Source organism: Xenopus tropicalis, chromosome 3 (assembly GCF_000004195.4).
Source record: "Xenopus tropicalis strain Nigerian chromosome 3, UCB_Xtro_10.0, whole genome shotgun sequence".
NCBI lineage: Eukaryota > Metazoa > Chordata > Amphibia > Anura > Pipidae > Xenopus > Xenopus tropicalis.
The window spans coordinates 114,953,427-114,973,809 of record NC_030679.2 but is presented as its reverse complement, the minus strand read 5'-3'; the positions used below and the strand labels follow the sequence as shown (position 1 = coordinate 114,973,809).

The window sequence follows — 20,383 nt, the reverse complement described above, 5'->3', positions numbered from 1 at the left end:
TATCACTCCAACTTGCAGCTCAGCAGTAAAGTGTGACTGAAGTTTATCAAATCACAGGACACATGGCTGTGGCACCCTGGGAAATGAAGAATATGGCTAGCCCCATGTGAAATTTCAAAAGTAAATATACAAATGTTTGAAAAGTGGATTTCAATGCAGGATTCTGCTGGTGAATTTCTATTAACTGATGCATTTTGGAAAAAAAAACCCCAAAAACATATTTTCCCTTGACAGAATCCCTCTAATTTTTTACCCGACATCCTTTTGGTCAGTTGGTGAATGAAAGCCGCTTTGATTGATTAAAATGTGGCAGAACGCCACTTATTGAAATCTTATTTTCATGCTATTGTCCCCTCAAACGACAAACAGTAAAGTCGCCAGCACAAGGGCTATCTAAACGGAAGCACCTACACAGTAGTGCAGCCCTTATTGCTGAGCCCTGATGGAGGGTAAACAAAGCCTGTGTCATCAGGTACCACAAGATCAGTACCAATGGGCCATGGGATCATTACTCATAGAACATTATAAATAATAATAACTAAATAAGGTTTAGTAATTTGTTTTAATTTTACCCCACCAATTATACATTTTAATTTCATGGTAGTATAAGGGCCATCATGTATGCTCTCTTACCTATTGTCTCTATAAACACATATAATTATATACCAATGTTTTTGGATGTTAGGTGTATAAATAATATAATATATATATGAACAAATGAGAAATGCCCCCAGAAGAAGTAGTATGTTGTTGTTGTTGTTATTACGCACTAGGAAGCTGCCTGGCGCTAGTATGTGGGGATAAGGGATGCCTGTACTGACTATGAGGAGTGAGTAGATGGGTGAGTGGGGAGGCAATGCCTGAGCGCAGTATTGGATTCCCGGGCGAGTCCAGTGCAGCGGGAGTAGCTCCCCAGTCCTGGCTTTGCAGACAGCCCAGTGTGTGAGTCTGTGCGTGTGTGAGAGAGAGAGAGAGAGAGTGTGCGGCTCAGGCTCTTGTTTACAGCATTAGCGCCGCGCACACACACACACACTGAGAGGAGATCCCAATGAGAGAGGCTCGGTGGCGGCGGCGGCCCGGGGATCCCTACACACGGACGGCAAGCAGCGGGAGAGCAGCCCGTACGCAGCTTTAAGCCTCTCGGGCTTTATCCTAGGGCTGAAGAGAATCGCTCGGACGGCGGCGAGTCGGGCGGGCCGAGATACTCTCCTCCATTCATTGGTCCGGCGGGTGTGCAGCGGCCTCCTGCCGTGGGATAGCGGATTGTGCCCGGGGCTGACATGGAGGGAGAGGAGGGCGAGGTGCGGGCTTCGGGTTTCTCCCATCAGCTTCCTCCGTGCGGCCGGTTCCAGCGGCGGGACTGACACACTGTGCGCCGGGGAGATACACGTTACCCTGCGGGACTGAGGAGCCGCACACTTACCCTTGGATTTACCCAGCATCAGGCGGATTTCATAGCGCCCCCTCAGGCCAGGGATATACTGCCACCGGGGAGTAGGGGAGATACGCAGAGTAACAAGAGCGAAGAAACCCATTGGATAACGGGGCCCAATTCCTCGTAGTGGGCGGCGCCTGTTTCGTAGCTGCCAGAGAACCCCAAGTAACCCCCTTGTCCCTCTGCCTATCAGTCAGGGCAGTGGGGAGGGGGGGAACTGTGGAGCTCAGGGGCTCCCCCTGGAGTTGGTGCCGGCCGCTGCTCTGCCAGTACAACTTGGCCAGTCCGCTCAATAATCCACGTTTCACGATCCAAGCAGGTTCCAGAGCAAGGTGACCCGGGAATTCCAGGGCTTGTGGTCCAGGTAGAAAGGACCGGCGGCGCCATTTTTGTTATTCCGGGCCAGGGGGGAGTTCCTGGCAGAGTGCATGAGCATTTCCTCGGATTCCCTGAGTGGGCTGTACGCGGGGACTTGTTTGTGGACATGAAGGCCGGATTGGTGCCTGCTTGTACGGCCTGGATCCCGGGGGTCCTCGTCCTCCTCCTTCTGTGCCTGGGACCGTCGGCTGGGAGAGGTGAGTGTCCTGTAGCCCCCCGGTACCCCGGGCACATGGGGCTCCCACGCAGTGTGGGAAGTGTCGCTGCGTCAGGCTGCACGTATGGCTGCTGTGGTGCGCATCAGTGGGGAGCAAAGATTTGGGGCCGCACTTTCTCTACTCTTTGGCCCGAATCCCACCTGCTGTTGTTTCCCCATTACTAGTACGCAGCTCCCCTCAGTGTTGGCCTTTAGGGGCCCCAGAGAGCCATCAATCATTCCAGTATTAGAGATATGAGCTGTCAGTGTCCCTAAGCTCCCAATGTGCAGCACCAGGGATGCCCAATCTGCAGCCTTTTGTGTGTGTGTGTGGGAGAATGCTGGGAGCTGTAGTCCACAACAGCCGAATAACTGCAGGTTGGACATCATTGCCCCCTTCCTGCTAAATGTTTTGGCATCTGAGTGTACATCAGCATTGGGTCTCTCTTTCCTCTCTCATCTTCATCTGTTGTGTGGGGAATTGTATGGATGCGAGTGACTTGCTCAGACTGCACACTCTCGTCTCATAACTGCATGTGCGTTGCACTAATGGATAACCACACACGCTGCATAGCTCCCATCTCCATGCTTCAGGTACCAATCTCTCCCAATGCTGCTGCAGCACATTTTAAATATTATACAGCTTGGTGCTGTAGTCTAGAAATCTCCAAACTTGCTTCTGTTGGACTACAGATACCAGCATTCCAATGGGAGCTGTTGAATAACTATTGCCCTTCCCCTGATTTCAGTCGCTCGTTTGCAGTAAATGCAGCCACTGTTTTGATAACTTGTAAGCTCATCATTGGAATTGTAGCCATCCTATAAATCTCAGGTCATGCTGGCTTGTGTAGCCAGGCAGCAGTGGCCCATCCCTGCTTCGGTATGGGTAGTTTGGGCTTTCTGTGGAGAAGGACCGTGGACTTGCCCTTATGTCTCAGATTTTTATGACAGGTCTGAAGTTTGAGATTCTCATGCATCTAGTTGCATTCTAGTCCACACTGTTTGTACTGTAAGTATTGGTGCTACTGAGTGATATTGCTTGGGAGATGCAGTAACATGTATATAAGACTTCACCTCAAGGATGTGACAGTTTAACCTTTTACCCACTAGTTTAGTTACTGTTTTTTTATGTTGTCGGCAACTGATGCACCATGATGCTTGCATCCAGCAACCTCTCCACTGACACAAAGTTGCAGTCGTTATGACTTCTATGCACCCAAGATTATTCTTATCAAAACCATGCAATGGCTATAATGATACAGGGGCTGGTAGCATATATGTAACACATTAAGCACCTATGTGCAGAGATAGATAAATATATGGGGAAAACTTCATCATGCTGCACCAGTCCCCGATAAGTGTTGGCAAAGATATAAAAACAATTATTACAGGTGATTAAATCTTGATTTCTTCCCTCCCTTCTATTTCCCCTTTAGTTTATTTTTTATGCCTGTCCCAAATTGTGTGGTCCATGCCAAGATTTGTTACCGTCTCAGGCACCTTGTTTAGGAGACGGCTGTAGGCAAGTGTTAAATACTTTCTCATGTTTGTGTTTTCCATTTTGGATGGGAGGAGTATAAGAATTACCCAAATATAAAAAATAACACTAAGAACTAATTTTACATGTGTTTTCTCTCCCAGTGCTTGGCTTTTAATGACTGTGATTGAGAAATACAATGGGGGATAGGCAGAGCTATGTTAATCTGTTGAGCTTTGTGTATCTGTAGCATCTCAATAATCGGTGTCAGTTATTGTATTACTAGCAGAACCCTGTCCAAAGACTCTGCCGATCCACTCCGTGAGCTAGAAGCACACACCAAGAATATTTACTCTCTCCTCTGCCATGTGATCATTGTGTCTGCCATATACAGACACAATCATACTTTAGGTGAACCAGACATAACATTACGCATAATCCCCGTGTCTCCATGTAATGCTCAGACTTTGATAGTAAGCTTCTAAGGTTGTGTTTCTATTCGCCACAGATTTGATCTGTCTCTTTTTTTTTTTCTCCCAAATAAATATCTATATATGTATGTATGTATGTGTGTGTGTGTGTGTGTATATATATATATATATATACACACACACACACACACACACACCTGATCTTACACATCACAGTTTGGGAATAGCATAAACAAGCAGTTACATGCTCTTCATTTTAAAACCTATCTGTGCATGATGAGCATTGCTTGTGACTGCCATTGCAGTCATTATAGAAGAACAGCACCAGCTTTATTTGTAAGGGAGACCCAACTGCCGGCTCCCACTCTACACTATCCTTAATTAAACTGTTACCGCAGGCTGTGTGCTAGGATTCTGTTTTTGCATTTGTGTCTGGGGACCTTATTGGCATATTCCCATTTCTCTCTCTCTTACAGACATCAAGGTTTTTTTTTCCAAATTTCATTTATCTTAAAGGGTTGCTCTTTACTCTCTGGCACTGGAGAGGTTAACAGGGGTTCCGTAATCCTAGTGGGTGTTATTTTTAGTACAGTAGGAAAGACAGAATGTGAGCTGGTCGCTGATACAGACAGTGCTTTGTATATAGGATCACATAGCAATGGGAAGGTGGTACCAAAACATCACAGCACAAATACGGCTTCTGCAAAGTCTTGTGATTCTCCTATTGATCATTTGGGTGCAATGCTGTTCTCTGCATTTATATTCTATCTGCCTGCTGAAGTGCTTCTATATTTGCTTCATAAAGATCCTTTGTGCTCCTGATCTATTGCTGATTCTTGCATCAGTTGGGGGAGTGTCGTGCGACTGGTGGTCCCCTTGACACCCCCCCACACACAGTTTTTGTTTAATAAAACATAAAGAAAACTTACATTTACTTAGCTTATGTAGTTTTTTTTTATTTGCTGTTAGATATGCTGTTAAATATGCTGAAGATCTCCACATTTATTAGATAAAACCAAAATGTAACTTTTTATATGTTTAGTCTTGGAAAAAGCCAAGCAAGCTTTACCTATACTGTATCAATTGTGGTATATAATCCTGAGATTATATAGGCTCAGAGGGAATACTGGGAGATGTAGTAATGTAACATTTGCAGTTCCAGTTGTTTACAAGCCTGTTTGTTGCTGGGTTTAACAAAGAAAACAGAAGTGTAGGTATTGACCATAAGCAAGGTTTTAAAAACAGGATGGACTTTTGGTGCAGAACCACAGGACTTTCTGGTATGTGTCATCGTCGTAAGAAAATGCTCCCTTTAATTACCTCTCGAAAAACTTGAAAAATTTGACTTTGCAAATGTGGCTTGACTTTGCCTAGGACAACTCCCATTGACTTCTATAAAAACTCGCAAGCTTTTAGATGGCAACGTTTTACATTTGAGTTTTCAAGTTTTTTGCACTTAATAAATACCAAACATTTGAGTTTTTGAACCATAATTCACATGTGTGTGCACAGCTAAGAGGTAACAGCATGCGTGGTGTTAATTATGAACCCCAAGTCTATCTTTTCTAAATAGAGGGTTGCTTTGGAGGTGTTTATAGGAATTTGGGGCTCTTGAGAGCACCCCAGGGTCTAGCAGTAATACATACATTAGATTTAGAAACACTGGGGTAGAGAATAATCCCCCAGGAGGCCACCCTGAGCAATACTGTACCACCATTCCCTTCAGCTTGGTCTGATATCTACAGACCACACGTACTAGCAGTTTATGGCTGTATAAATGCAGCCTGAAAATATGCAAATAATAATGTAATGTCCTCACCCACAATCATGCTCAAACATTTCTTTATATTTGCACACATTATTTTGCTTTCCATAATTGATGCAATGCTATCCCTAGGTATAGCCCTGTTGTTACTTCCAAACAGAGCTGGGATACATTTAATATGTACGTTAGATCCCTATATTCCCTATAGAGATTAGTGTTTTTATTTCCATATCCTAGATTCATTTGTTTACGCAGTATCCTATAAATAAAATGGATTTGTTATTTAACAGGGTTATTTGATCTCTTGGTCCAATTGTTTCACAGTCAGTAACACAGTTGTATTTATGTAAAGATGATGATTGAATCATTCCCTATTTCAAGAGGTAAAATCTCTCTTGTCCAGGGCATGCTGCTTAATAAGGATCAACCCCACAACCAGCGGACCAGAAGGGTGGTTGTATATGCATAGGTGCCTCTTGACTGCATTGATGCTCACTGACATATTCTGCACTGAGGCAAAAGCATCATGAATCTTTCATTCTTGTCTGAGTTTAATTCATTTTGGAACCTTCTGGGAATAAGTCTGATTACTGAGATTCCAGACATGAAAAACCATAGGTCATGCATTAAATACTGGCAAGGGTATCACTTGTTAGTCTTACAGAAGTGTTCAGTATATAATGCAGTTAATTACTGTTAATTACAGTTAATTTACTTCTGCATATCTAGCAATGGGGCTGTCCCATAATCATATATGCCCTTTCATTTTTTCTTGTAGTGGAGAACATTATGTTCCTGCCTATGTGGTATGGAATAAATCTTTATCTCTAGGTAAATGTACAGGTATCAGACCCCTTATCCGGAAACCCGTTATCCAGAAAGTTCAGAATTACGGAAAGGCCATCTCCCATAGATTTCATTGGAATCAAATAATTCACATTTTTCAAAATGATTTCCTTTTTCTCTGTAATAATAAAACTGTAACTTGTTCTTTGATCCCAGCTAAGATATAATTAACCTTTATTTGAGGCAAAACAATCCTATTGGGTTTAATTACTGTTTAAATAATTTTTTTAGTAGACTTAAGGTAGGAGATCCGAATTACCGAAAGACCCTGACCCTGAAAGGTCCTGAGCATTCTGGATAACGGGTCCCATACCTGTATAAAGTGGTTGATGTTAATATAGAATAATATGCTCTTATGGAAAAAAATAAATAACATGCAGTGATGTCCATTAATCTTTTACCATTTCTAGTTTTATAGCATTCATTATGATATGCAAGAAATTAAATGTCAGTTTTACCCTGAAAACAAGGATTATGGCTTTTTAGCTGTTGTGCAACTACACCTCTGCTATTGCCTCTGAAGCATAGCTTTTTACACATACTCGGGGGCCACAGGTTGAATATTTCTTCTTTAAGAGGAGTGGCAGACTTTATACAGATTTACAAAGGATACAATTATTTTCAGATTTTTCATTTCAAACACATAATTCACTGCTGTTTATTTATACTGTACAATGCACATCTATATTCTCAAAAACTGGTGATATATAAATAGAATTGCATTTCTTATGTTTCAGGTTTTGTAACGTATGAAATGTTATGGATTGTGGATATAGTTTTTAGAAAAACATTGCTTGTCTATGTTAGACATTGGTGTTATTCCTGATGCTTAAGAATTTTAGCTTGAATTGTTAATTCCTTTAGGAACAAAAATGTGTCTTATGAAGAATGCAACTTATTGTAACTTTAAAAAAAAAAAAAAAGGTTTAAATAGGAGGGGTGTTGAAGACCGAGTTAGTGATTATTTAGAGAGAGAAAGTGGATATTCTGCATATATTTTAAATCGCAGTGGAAATGATGTGTAAAATATGTATGTATATTCTTTCATCTCTCTGCCTCTGTATGCAACTGAACTTCCTCACTTGTATTATGGCTGCACTTATGTGTTACAACAAGTTGCGGATTATTGTGTGGATTTGCCTTCCAAAGTCATGTGATCTTGATTTCCGAAAATGTTGTTTTGTAAGGGCTTTTTCACACTATATACATTCTTCACATGAAATGTATTACTTTTCCTGAATATTAAAATGATGAAGAGATTTTTAATAGAACGGTAGGCTTTCTTAAGTCAGATAGGCAATTGAGGACTGAGTATATACTGGGTGTATGGGTTGTCCTTATTAATGGAACCACATTATTTACATTTAAGATTGTTTTGAGAAAAAAAAAAAATATAAAGTGAAGCCCATGTGAATAAAAGAAACTGGATTTTGTGCTTCACACTTTTGTGAACTCTGTTAATGTGCATTTGTTCATGTTAATTCTGGTTTATTAGAACACCTCCCTTTCTATATTGATGTATATACATTTGCTGCCTTCTGATAAAAAATATTGTTTTAGGATTTTAGAGCCTGACTTACAGAGTCCATTAGCAGAAGTATATTGTTGTGCAGCTTTGCAGAAAGATAAGGGCTTTAGAGATTGTTAGCAATACATGGGTAAAACAGTGCCTGCAATGCAGCATTTTATATAAACTGGCACAGATATGGAATTGTCATTATGACTGTTTTATGCCATGATCCTGATATAACTCAGTTCTGCTTAATGGAAAAAAAATCCATTTCTTGGAAATTGATATTTTTTTAAGGAATCAGTGACAGTTACATTTTTCTTGATTTGTTTGGACTTTATTTTAATCCATGGACCTTTTGGAGCTTAAAAAATCATATATAAATAATAATAATATATTTTGTTTCAGATTTATTGTTTGTGTGTAGGACAAAAACTTTCACTGACCCTAAATTATATTATGTGAGACTCTGAGCTGTTAATGCCCGTTCTGGTTTTGTAAGTTTTTCCTGCCTTAAAAGTGATTCCTTCCCCCCCACCCTTTTTTTTCTTATTAATGTAGCTTCCAAAAGTCTATTCCTATTTTCCAGTGTTTTTCTAATGTTTGTTCTTGGTAAATTTTGATGCAGCACATGCTTTTAGTAAACACAATTTAATTTGTTCCTCAGGGAATAATTCAATATATACATATTTGTACTAAGCAAAACCGGGTTTATTTACAGATGACTATAGAAATCTGACATGTTTTTCTGCTATGTACAAAAATTAGAATTATGCACATAGGTGAAAGAGTTGTAGTTTGTTACTATCTCTAAATCTCACTATAAAAGTTTGGCAATGTAAATTGAAAAGATTTATTAATTCAGCTTTGTAATTTTATCATTTGTTCTAAGGGAAATATCTTTGGATTTATAATCATCTTGTTTGTTAGTTTAATTCTTTTCTGGAAAATTGATGATATTAGGGGTTTCTAATATCTTTTCTGGTGTTAGAGGTTGTAGTTCAAGTGGGACATACTGTGGCATACAGTGTCATTTTTATTAAATTCATTTCTGTTTTAAATAACTTTGTGTGTGATTTTATACATATTATGAGCTATATATACAAACATATCTAGAGTTAGTGTGGACTGTGGGTATATTAGTTGCACCACGTTTAAACTATATACAGATGGACCTGTGGCTTTTTTGGGCTGTGAGTATATAATAATCCTGGAGTACTCTATGAAAACAACTGTGCCATTTTCAAACTGCATACAACCTATAGCTGCCATAGAATTAAGATGAGAATTATTGCTTTTATGTTTTTGGTGCCGTGGTAGTAAAAAATTATCCAGAATTACTAGGCTAACAAGTTACTTAACTTGAATGGTCTGTTCCCTGATGCCTTTTAGTTTTTTTTTTTTACCTTATACATTGTTCCTGCAAAAGATGAAGATTTGGGTACAGAAGTGCATGCATTTCCCATAAATATATGCTAAATTAAACAGCCTTTTATTTTCTTATTGCCACAGGCATGAGAAGCGCAATTTCCTTTAACAAAATCTTTTTAAAAGTTAGAAAGTTTGAAAGCTCATACCCATTGGCTATTTTGAGCTCTGGATGCTGCAAACTACAGCTCCCAGAATCTCTCCATATGACCTTCTGATGGATGTGAAGCTGTTACTGGAGCAGATTCAGTTCTATATTAAAGTGACAATGGATTTATTTCTTTGTTGCATTAATTGATTAGAAGGTGCAGTTATGGTAAGCCCCACCCAAACCTCTTTGTCCTAACAAATAATCCACAAATTAAAGGTTAACAAGTTAACATTTAATATGTTGTAGAGAATAATATTCGAAAACAATTTGCAGTTGGTCTTTATTTTTTATTTGTGGGTTTTTAAAATTATTTGACTTTATATTTAACAACTCTTTAGTTTAACAACTCTTTATATTTAACAACTCTTTAGTTTGGAATTTCAGCAGTTATCTGATTGCTAGGGTTCAAATTACCTTAGCACCAGGGAGTGGTTTGATTGAGAGACTGAAATATGAATATAAATAGGAGACCTGAACAGAAAAATAAGTCATTAAAAGTAACAATAAAATTGTAGCCTCACAGAGCAATAGGTTTTTTTTCTCTTGCTGCTAGTCAGAAGAAGAATGCAAATAATTGAACAACTATAAAATATAAATAATGAAGACCAATTGAAAAGTTGCGTAGAACTGGCCATTCTGTAACATACTAAAAGAAAACTTAAAGGTGAACCACCCCTTTAAAGATAACCCACGGTTTAAAGGCCCATCGACAAAAACATAACTCCACTTTTGTTTGCAAATAAGGGGAAGTTGAACTAATACAGTGTGTTCCATATCAGAAGGATGTATTGAGTGTACACAAGGCTCGGCACAATGGCAAAGGGCTCTCTCTGATGGCACAACATCCATCATATCATTTAACTTAAGCGATGTGTAACACACTAACGGAAATAATAGGTTTTTCTTCTTAAAGGCATCGATTCAGAGGAATGAAAAGGTAAATATTTTTTCTAGTGTTTTCAAGTTGAGACCTCAGTGAAAAATGACAGAACCCTTTTTTTAATGAACTGATTACGTGCGTCTGACAAAGGGTAATTGCCCTAAATGTTGCACCTGGGAAAGAGCTAAAAGCAAGCAGTCGTATACTCTAAACTAGACTGGAATTTTGTCTGAAGAGGTAAATAGGCAACAGCTCCACTTCTGTTAAAGCAGTTTAGTTCCAATATGTTGCCCTGTGGTAAGTGGTCATTTTGGCACGCAGAATTACAAGTAAAAGCAGGATAGGCAACCCCTGGTATTCCAACTGTTTTGCAACTGCAATTCCCAGAACCCCTTTCCGCCTTCAGCTGGTAGTCATAGTTAAGAAAGTTCTTTTTTTTTCTTTCCACAGACACCATACACACCATATATAATGAGGTATTAAAATGTACTTTTTGTGTGTTGCAGATAGTAGTATTCTAACAGTGCCATCAGTCTTGAATAATGCTTGAAATGTGAACTGATGTCTAGTAGCTAGGTCATATTTCCCCTAGCAACCCAGCAGCTTTGGTGTCTGAATAAAAGAACAGGAAGAAAGATAAACAATAAAAATAAGCATGTAGATAAAAGTAAAGGCTTAGAGTAACGGTTTTTCTTTTGCTAGAGTCATAAAGTACCATTTGCAGTCACAAGAGGAGGAATTGAAGAAAAACAAAATACCACACATAACTGACTTAAGAGACAGTTGTAACATTCTTAGAATTCTTTAAATGTGATATGTCATGTAACAGTATTTCTCGTTTTGATTGCTCTACAATACATTTATTTAAAGTTTTTATTCAATTTGTGTTTTAACTTATTGGGGAAAGTAATTAATAAAAAGGACCATTCAATGCCAAAGTGTCATTAGTTAGAAGTGGCCATGTGCACATGTCCTTTTGGACCAAAGTAATGCTAAGTTATGCAATGCCTTGTGTTCCATCCATCCCTAGGGCAAAACATGGCTGCATATACCTTAGTTGGTCCTGGTTGGTCAAGATCTCTTTTAACTAAAAACATTAAACTTGTTCTGTATTACTCTTGTTGCCTAATGGAATGCTGAAAGATGGCCATATGTTGATATTCCTGTTACAGGGTCTTCTGTTGATTTTACTTGCAGAAGATGCATGTTGTTTTCCTCATTTTAGAAACCTTCCTTCAAAGCCACACTGTCATTTTTGAAGCAAAGATAGTGGGAGAATGGTCCAGCACAAAGGGGTATAGTCTGTAGCAAAAAAGTAGAAAGGCATGGCAAGGGCATCTAGCATTTTATTTTATGGTGATCAATTGCTGTAAAGTGCTGCATAGCTGTTTTGGCCCTATATTAAATATATAAATATAGAGTTTAGTGACCGCTTTAATTGTGTCACTCTGAGTTTGGTTAGTTTTATGCTTTCACTGACTGACTCAGTTCCTTATGAAAATCCATGATGCTGTTTGTGTTTTATGCTTACAACACTTGGCTCTAAACATTTCCTTAGAATAAACCTGTCCTCATCATTTTAATAGTGCCAAAGGGAGCCATCCATAAGACCAAGTGAGCCCTGTGCTTTGGAGAATGCGTTCTGCCCTTTGCAAAGGCCCCCTGATATTTGCGCTCCTTGTTTGGCTATGTGTCATGCATGGAATAAGCTCGGTAGTGCTGCGGTTCTCCATGCTCTGCGCTTTAGAGCACATTCTTATCAGAGTAGGAAAGGGCAGTGAACTTTAAATAGTGTTCGATTGTGGCCCAGTATTTCTGAATGAGTCTGCCTTAATGTTGAGGGGACGACACTTCCCATGTGATTCTGGTGGTTTGTATTTGTTCAGATAAAATGCTCCGTGCTCTGCTTGCCAGCAGTTTCATTCCCTGCTCTTATTCTCTGATTAGGAAATATTTTTTTTTTTTTTTTTTTAAGGCTGTTGAGATTTTTTAACACTTTGATGTACTGTATATAAGATTAGAGTAATAAATGGCATGGCAGTGCCCACTCTATTTACTAGTTCATATTACTGATACAAAAGGCAGCCAGAAAAGTTCTTTCTCCTGATTCAGCGTCCTCTTTGCTAACTGTATGGAAGCATCCAGGCAGCCATATGCCAGTCACTGCACTTGCTGGATTGCTGCTCACTTGATCTTCTAGGTTGGACGTTTCACCAAGCAGGCTGGCATGTTCTGTGTTGGCTAGCAGACCATATTCTTACACTGAGGTATTAACTGTTGCTCCGTTTTACAAGAGGCCAGGTTATGAGCTAGTAATGCTCTATTGAGGCTTGGATTACTGGCCTACCTGGCACCTGCTTATGCTGTAGCACACAACTCACCTGCTCAAAACTACAGGGCCAGATCTTCTGTATGTTGTATTTAACATCATCATCATTCTTTTTTTATGTAGCACCAAGATATTCAAAGAAAGGGGGTTCAGTGGATCTAGCTCGAGGACTCTTAACTTATGGCCTGAGTCCCTATGTTGTTGAAAAGGGCTCACCGTGCTTATATGTATGTATATATATATATATATATATAGCGCCTTCCATACAGAATTGCAAGCTCTTAGATTCAGTTCTTCTCTGCGTCCCGTTGCTGAACTGCTCACTGTCAGCGTCCAGGCAAGAAGATTATGGGAATTGTCTCAAGTTGTGAAACAAATGTTTGACGTGGCAAAGAAGCTGTTACCCATCTGAGTTCTTTCATGTGGCTGTTTCTTCTGCAATTTTGATGAAGGGTAAGGGAAGTAATATCTGATGTTCATTTAGGGCAGGTTGCACTGACTTCGGATGTGCTTTTGTGTTATCTGGTGGAGGATGATGGGATTTGTAGTTTTACGTGCGTGACTGGGGGCCTCCATTCCTTTGTTTCTTAACTCACGTTATTTCCAGCATATGTGCCTAAATGTGTATGTTGTTTAATGAGTCAGGAGAGGCATTTGCTTCTATTGGGTAGCTATTTAAAGGTCTTTGTTATAAATGTATTGTCACTTGGACTTTGTTGGTGTTAAATTTGTCTAAATTATGTTCCTGGTGTCCTCTGTAGTTTTTACACAGTAGGATCCCCGACAGATGTTAGTGCTATAGAGTCTTTTATTCTGGTTTTTTCTCACATTTTATTGTTCTGCATTGGCAGAGTCTCACTGTTACAAAATGCTTTTCAGCATAAAGCCCTGGAGCCAAAGGGTTATTTCCTCCTCCATCCTCTTCCTACCCCCACTCAGAAAATAATGCAAAATGCCTGGGATTTTTCTCATTCCTGAGAGGGCTGGGAAGAAAAGACTGTACTGACCCCCCCCCCCCCCCCAGGAACCCCCACCCCATTCATAGACTGCTCCTTGGATTTGTTGTGCCTGCAAGCTGATTGGCCGCTTTGCATGAAAGCTTTCATTGAAGAAGTTGTAGGGAAAAAAGAGGAATAGCATTTCCTGTGACTTCAGTCTGAGGTCAGCCTCTCCTGGAGGCCACAGTCAGGAGGCTCGAAAGCCGACACCGCCTCTGTGTGTGTGCGTGCTTGCACTTGTGTGTGCTATTGTCCAGCTCTATTGGGCAATGGATAAAAAACAGCTTATAAGAACCCTTCTATTTATATATAATCTGTGTCTTTTTAGGTATTTTTTATCTAATTCAAAAACTGTTCCTAAAGTCCTATACAGATTATCTTTTATAAAAAGTGAGCATATAATGCAGTTCCCTGTGATGGGCACAGTCTAGGCCTAGCCTAGGACCTTTGGCATGGCACTTGATAAAGGCATGGTTGGCCTGTTTGAGGTTACATACACAGAGAATGTTTGTGTGTTTATAAAATGCATTCACTGCGCATGTGTTTGAGTGCACTTTAGACACACGTAGAATATGGCACCTATACATGTGAGGTGCATTGTAGATGCAGACACCAGTTTAATCACGCAATATGCCTGTGGTGCAAGTGCAGAGTTCATCCTCCATCTACAGCATATTACTATTATTAACATTTATTTATAAAGCGCCAACATATTCCACAGCGCTGTACAATAAGTGGGTTTCATACATTGGATATACAGAGTAACACATAAAGCAATCAATAACCGATACAAGAGGTGAATAGAGCCATGTCTAAAAGAGCTTACAATCTACAGCATAACCTATGTTCCCTATATAGGCTCTGTTCCTGAATCTACTTGTGCATAACCTCTGTTATACCTTGGATACATGCTATATAAATCAAAATATAAATACATACATACATACATACATATATCTTGGGAGAATCCCAATTAGATTCACCATTAAAAAGGACCATTCATACCAAAGCAAGGAGCTGCCCTGCACAGCCTAATAGCTGTAAACCTTAATAGTGGGCCCAGAAAGAACCACTGCTTCTCTACTGCTCGGCACTAGTGGCTCATTACGGACAGTGCCAGTGGATCCAATCATTCCATGTAAATGTCATTGCAAACACTCTTCAAGTGAAGCCTCAGATAACTGTGGGGTTGCAGTTTCTTTATCTACAAAGGAAGGGTTAACTCATTTTATGATGCTTCTTAAACTGTCCTAAAATCCTTAAATATTCTGTTGAGCCCCCAAAGAGATGCCAGTGGGGATAGTGCGTCACTCCTGCAGTTGTTCCCCTGATCATGTGCTGTCACATGACTGAGCTGTAAATGACGGAGATGTTGTGTGACTGTGTGCCCTCATCTGTAGTGCCTTTGATTTTTACCATGTTGGGCTTTATGGAGTGCGGGACCCTCCTTTTAATTATTAAAGATGCAATTTTTTTTTATCATGTGAATGTAAGTATTAATAGTCACTCCTGTAAGTGTCCTTTTCTGACCTCAGAGGGGCTCCCTGAGTTTGGAACGGTCTCTAACTAACCAACAAAGTGATCATTTGTTGCAAAGAAGTAGTGTAAAGTGGCTAAGCCACACCTGTAGCAGGCTTGTATCTCTGCAGAGTGCTCGTCAAGTGTTCTGTGTACAAACCGCTTGTAATTTACTGCCTTCCTTTGCTGATCCAGACAGCTTACTAGCAGAACACAGCTTAAATATTATTATTACAGTTAAGGAAAGGTTTTACTGTCATAATATGCCACCCACTTTGCTTGCTTCTGCTAAGCGACACATCTTGTAGTGTGGAAAGCAGGATGTAATCCTCATTTTATCCTTCACTTGTTCAGCACTAGTAGCTCATCGTTCCTATCTATCTTAATGATGAATTAATCACACTCTTGTACACTGCCTCTCTATTTCCAATCCCTGAAATCCTACTTCTCAAAGTATAAACACCCTTCTTAAATTGGAGGGGCTGACCCTCACTGGCTGGTCATGGGCGACTGTTCTGCCAGTCCGGAGTGGCATCACTACTGTAGAGAGGGAGATTTTCATCCATTTATCTATCTGACCGGCACCATGTGAGATGATCTACCAATTTGGTAAATACGGAACCTTTTCAAGCAGCTGTCCCATGTATTTGTATCCCATGTATAAAGTCCTTCAACTCCCAGCATCCAATTTGCAGACAAAGATTGTTCTTGCTGTTTCATAGGCTGCTAAAAGGTTAACCTCATTTATGTAGAGTCTAATAGGATAACAGGTAAATGAACATACAAGATATATGATATAATAATAAAGAACTCCCCCATCAGTAATGCACTTACTGCCTTTTCTGTTGAGGTGAGAGGTGGCCTATGCTTTTATATTTATTCCGGTCATTCTCTGCCACCTGTACTTAGGGGCAAAACAACATCTTCCATTTGCTTCCTGTCAGTCTTGGGTCCTGTTTGAGAATGTGACCTCTTCATAATCTCTTCCCTCTCGGAGGTACCACAAACATTTATGAATCATGCCTGGAGCCTTGCCAGCCTCATGAGTGGAATGCTTCTGGATCTGTGCATCTCGGTCCTGACTCTTGCAAAGCTTCAGCTTCTCGCACTTCAGACATTTATGGGTCCTTAGAAATGTATTTGTCCTAGATCTGATGCCACAACAACACATTCTGCATGCTGGGAAGCTAGACTTAAAGGCAACTTTGCTCATGGGTAAAGCATGCTGTGCCAAAAGCAGATTTAGCTGGGGAAGGTATGTAAATACATTCAGTGCATGCATATTTTATTTTTAAGCAGCTGTGTTAGTCAGCACCCAACAGATTAATACTTTTACTAGGTCTTAGGCAAACTGCTGAAGGGTACTGGTTTCCTGCAAGGGCCACCACCAGCATAACATATCCCCCAGGGGGTGGCATATTGTTTTGCTGTTCACTGTGTTTTTGGGTTTACAGTGACTATTAAGCACTTTAAGAAGTTGTGTTGCTGCGTGTTCCTATAGCCTATATGACAGAAACCAGACTTTTGATGGTTTGTATTCCTAAAAATATGGTGCTCCTTAGGACAAAATGAGGATAAGGAAGCTTGTTTGTGAGCGTAACGATATTTTAAACATCCTAATTTAAAGAATATACACATTTATACAATGCCTCTAGTGAAATTAGAAAATTAGAAAATATAGTGCATGCAAGGTGAAAAAATACTGGTTTTGTACAATATTTACAAAGGGATATAGGCAGTGGAAGCAGCTATAGGAGGGCAATAAATTGAGGCTGACAAGGGGAAAAAATAATGTTATGAAATATTTAACTCTATAAGAAAAAGAAAATAAAAATAACTTTAGAATTTTTTGCTTGAAATTGCCTCTATGGCAGATCACCTTACTGTAATTCTGAGCTTTCCCTCCCTCTTTCAATAAATAGAGGCCATTGTTTACTGTGCGTCCAGATCATTCCTATTTTTTATACATAAGAGTAGGAGCTGCCATAAATGTTGGCATTCACCAGACTGATCTGGAAAGAGTTAATGTATGTGAAATTCTCTCTTTAATAAAGGTGTATGAGAAATGTTTGGAACACTATGTTTTTTTAAGGAGGGTTTATGTGTGAATCAGTTTGGCAGCTCCCATACTGTATCTGCACAAAAGTGCCGCTCCTTTCCAACACTGGATTACACTTCATTCGACTGGCTGCAGTCTCATTGCTGGATGGTCTGTCCAGTCTGCTTTCCACTGTACCTGTAATTATAAGTACAGGTATGGGATCCCTTACCCGGAAATCCCTTTTCCAGAAAGTTCCAAATTACGGAAAGGCCATCTCCCATAGACTCCATCATAAACAAATAATTCCAATTTTTAAAAATGATTTCCCTTTTCTCTGTAATAATAAAAGGTAACATTGTACTTGAACCTAACTAAGATATAATTAATCCTTATTGGAGGCAAAACAAGCCTATTGGGTTTTTCCTGTATAAAAGATTTTTTGCAGACTTAAGTTATGGAGATCCAAATTACGTAAAGATTCCTTATCCGGAAAATCCCAGGTCCCGAGCATTCTGGATAACAGGTCCCATACCTGTACATCAAGTAACAACATTTGTCAAACTGCCCACCCATTGTGGTGCCTGTATGCCCATATTTAAATGGTCATTTTAGAGGTTAAGTAGTAAAATGTGCAGATAATGGGATGGGCACAGTATGGCTCAGCTTACACCCATTTGGCTTGTAACCAACTGTTCACATAAATATCAGGACAGCCCATGTATGTACAGGTATAGGATCTGTTATTCTGAAGCCTGTTATCCAGAAACCTTTGAATAAAGCAAACAAAGCAAATAATTTACATTTTTTTTAAATTATTTCCGATTTCACTGAAATACTAAAACAGGAACATTTACTAACTATATTTACCAACTAAGATATAATTAATTATAATTGGGGCAAAACAATCCTATTGGTTTTATTTAATGTTTAATAGACTTAAGGTATGGAGATCCAAATTACAGAAAGACCCCTTATCCGAAAACCCCCAGGTCTCTGGCATTCTTACTTTTCTCATCTGAGGATATTTTTCCCAGGAGCATAGGTTCTGTAGGTTTTATAGGGGCCAGATTTTGACCCCCAGCTCGGATATTGATTTCAGGAGCCACAGACACCCCAGTTTAGGGCTTAATAAGTACCCCGTTTTTTCTGCATGCCTTTATTCCTTCATGCTACTGCACACAGAGTAATGCATGATTTTGCTATAGGCACAGATGTCCTTTTAAAACAGCATCTTTTTTAAGGGAAAAGCAGAATAATGAAAGACAAAAGACACAGATAATTTCCATTACTCTGGTAACTGGAAAATAAGTTTGATGTAATCTTTAATACGGTGTAGCACAGAAAGTGCTGATTAATTCACACTGTCTCTGCGGAGGGGGAGGAATAAGGATAAAGATGCTTTTGCAAAGCTTAAACAGGAAAGAAAGCTTGTTAATGTATTTGCTCAAATCCTATTGTCAAATCTTAAAGAAGCAGTAACACCTAAATTCAGCCTGGTTCTATAATATGTGTGTGCTTAAAGGACATGGAAAGGCAAAGTCACTTGGGGGTGCCAAAATGTTAGGCACCCACAAGTGACTTTAATTGCTTCCCTTGTACCCTGGGCTGGTGCCCCTGTTGGGAGAGAACCGCACCAGCCCGGGGTAGCTGCAGCGCTTCCTTCTTCCTGCTTCGCGAGCACGCGCATGCGTAGTAGAGTAAAAGGCCGAACTTTAACAGAGAAGTTGGCTTTTCACTCTACTGCGCATGCGCCTACCGCATAGTCACAGGTAAACAAAGCCGGAACGAGGAAGCGCATCACTCCAGGTTCCCCGGGCTGGTGCAGTTTTCTCCTAACAGCGGCACCAGCCCGGGGTACAAGGTAAGCGATTAAAGTCACTTGGGGGTGCCTAACATTTTGGCACCCCCAAGTGACTTTGCCTTTCCTTCTCCTTTAACAAGGGGGAATGGAAAAAACTATGTCTAAAAACTGTTTATGGATTATCCACTCTGCACTTAGAATCAGACATCTTGTGCTAGGGTTTTTTACATTAGGAATACAATTCCGTTTGCATAAGTATTCAATCCCTACACTTTTATAATTTTGTAGAGTTGCCCTTTATGGCAGTAGCAGCTTGAAATGTTGTGGAGTGTATCCCAGCTTTGCACAATGTTTGGGGGTGACTTTGTCCCGTTTTTTTGGGCCATAGAGCATTGGGCAATTGCGAACAGCTTGTGTGATATTTGCAGGATGGACTATTATCACTCATGGTCAAGAAAGGGCTAATTGTGTGTGTGTTTTACTGCCCACCAAACTGGAAATAAAGCGGGCAGTCGCATTGGCCACATGTGCCTTTTCCTTTTATTCAGATAGACTCCAGGATGGAAAACGTTTTTCAAATTGATCCACTGCTTTCTGAACCAAGCATTAGCTCTGTAGCAGGGGGAATTTTCCAGTACTTTGCTGCATCCCTTCTTCAGGATAAGTGTCTGCTGGTGAAAGCAGCTCAACACAATCCTACATGATGCAATACATGATAATATCACCACCATATTTACCATAGGTATGTATTATGGTTATCAACAGCTGCACATAACACTGTATGGGAGGGTGGCACAAAAACGCCTTAGACACCTGGAGTTTGTCACTCAGTCACTCAGTCACCCAGTTGTGAAATTGGAAAAGGTACATAACAATGTGAAAGATTTATAAAAACTTTGCAATTTTAACCATAGTTCTGTGAATGCCAAAAAGTGTTGTACAGCGCTGCGGAATATGTTGGCGCTTTATAAATAAATGTTAATAATAATAAACACATGCTCATGAAAGCTGCTGATCAACATTATATCGCGAAGCTCAAGGTGGATATAGGGGAAAAATCTTAGTTTGTTGGCAACCTTACCAAACAAAAGGATATTTACATGGATGGCCCTCTTTGACTTGTAGGATTAAATAGTGTAGGCCCCTCTTACATTAGGTGGACCTGCTCTTTAAAGACTTAAAGCTGCTGTTGCTGCAAA

At 39.9% G+C, this 20,383-nt stretch overlaps 1 protein-coding gene across 1 annotated transcript in view; it reads left to right on the top strand.

The window, feature by feature from the left end:
- Positions 1-550: 550 nt before the first annotated feature.
- igf1r (insulin like growth factor 1 receptor) overlaps positions 551-20,383 on the top strand; it is a 147,891-nt gene continuing 128,058 nt past the window's right edge. The window contains exon 1 of the mRNA XM_002933305.5: positions 551-2,010. Within this exon, the coding sequence (XP_002933351.1) occupies positions 1,920-2,010 (91 nt within the window). The 5' untranslated portion in view covers positions 551-1,919. The remainder of the gene's footprint in view (positions 2,011-20,383) is intronic.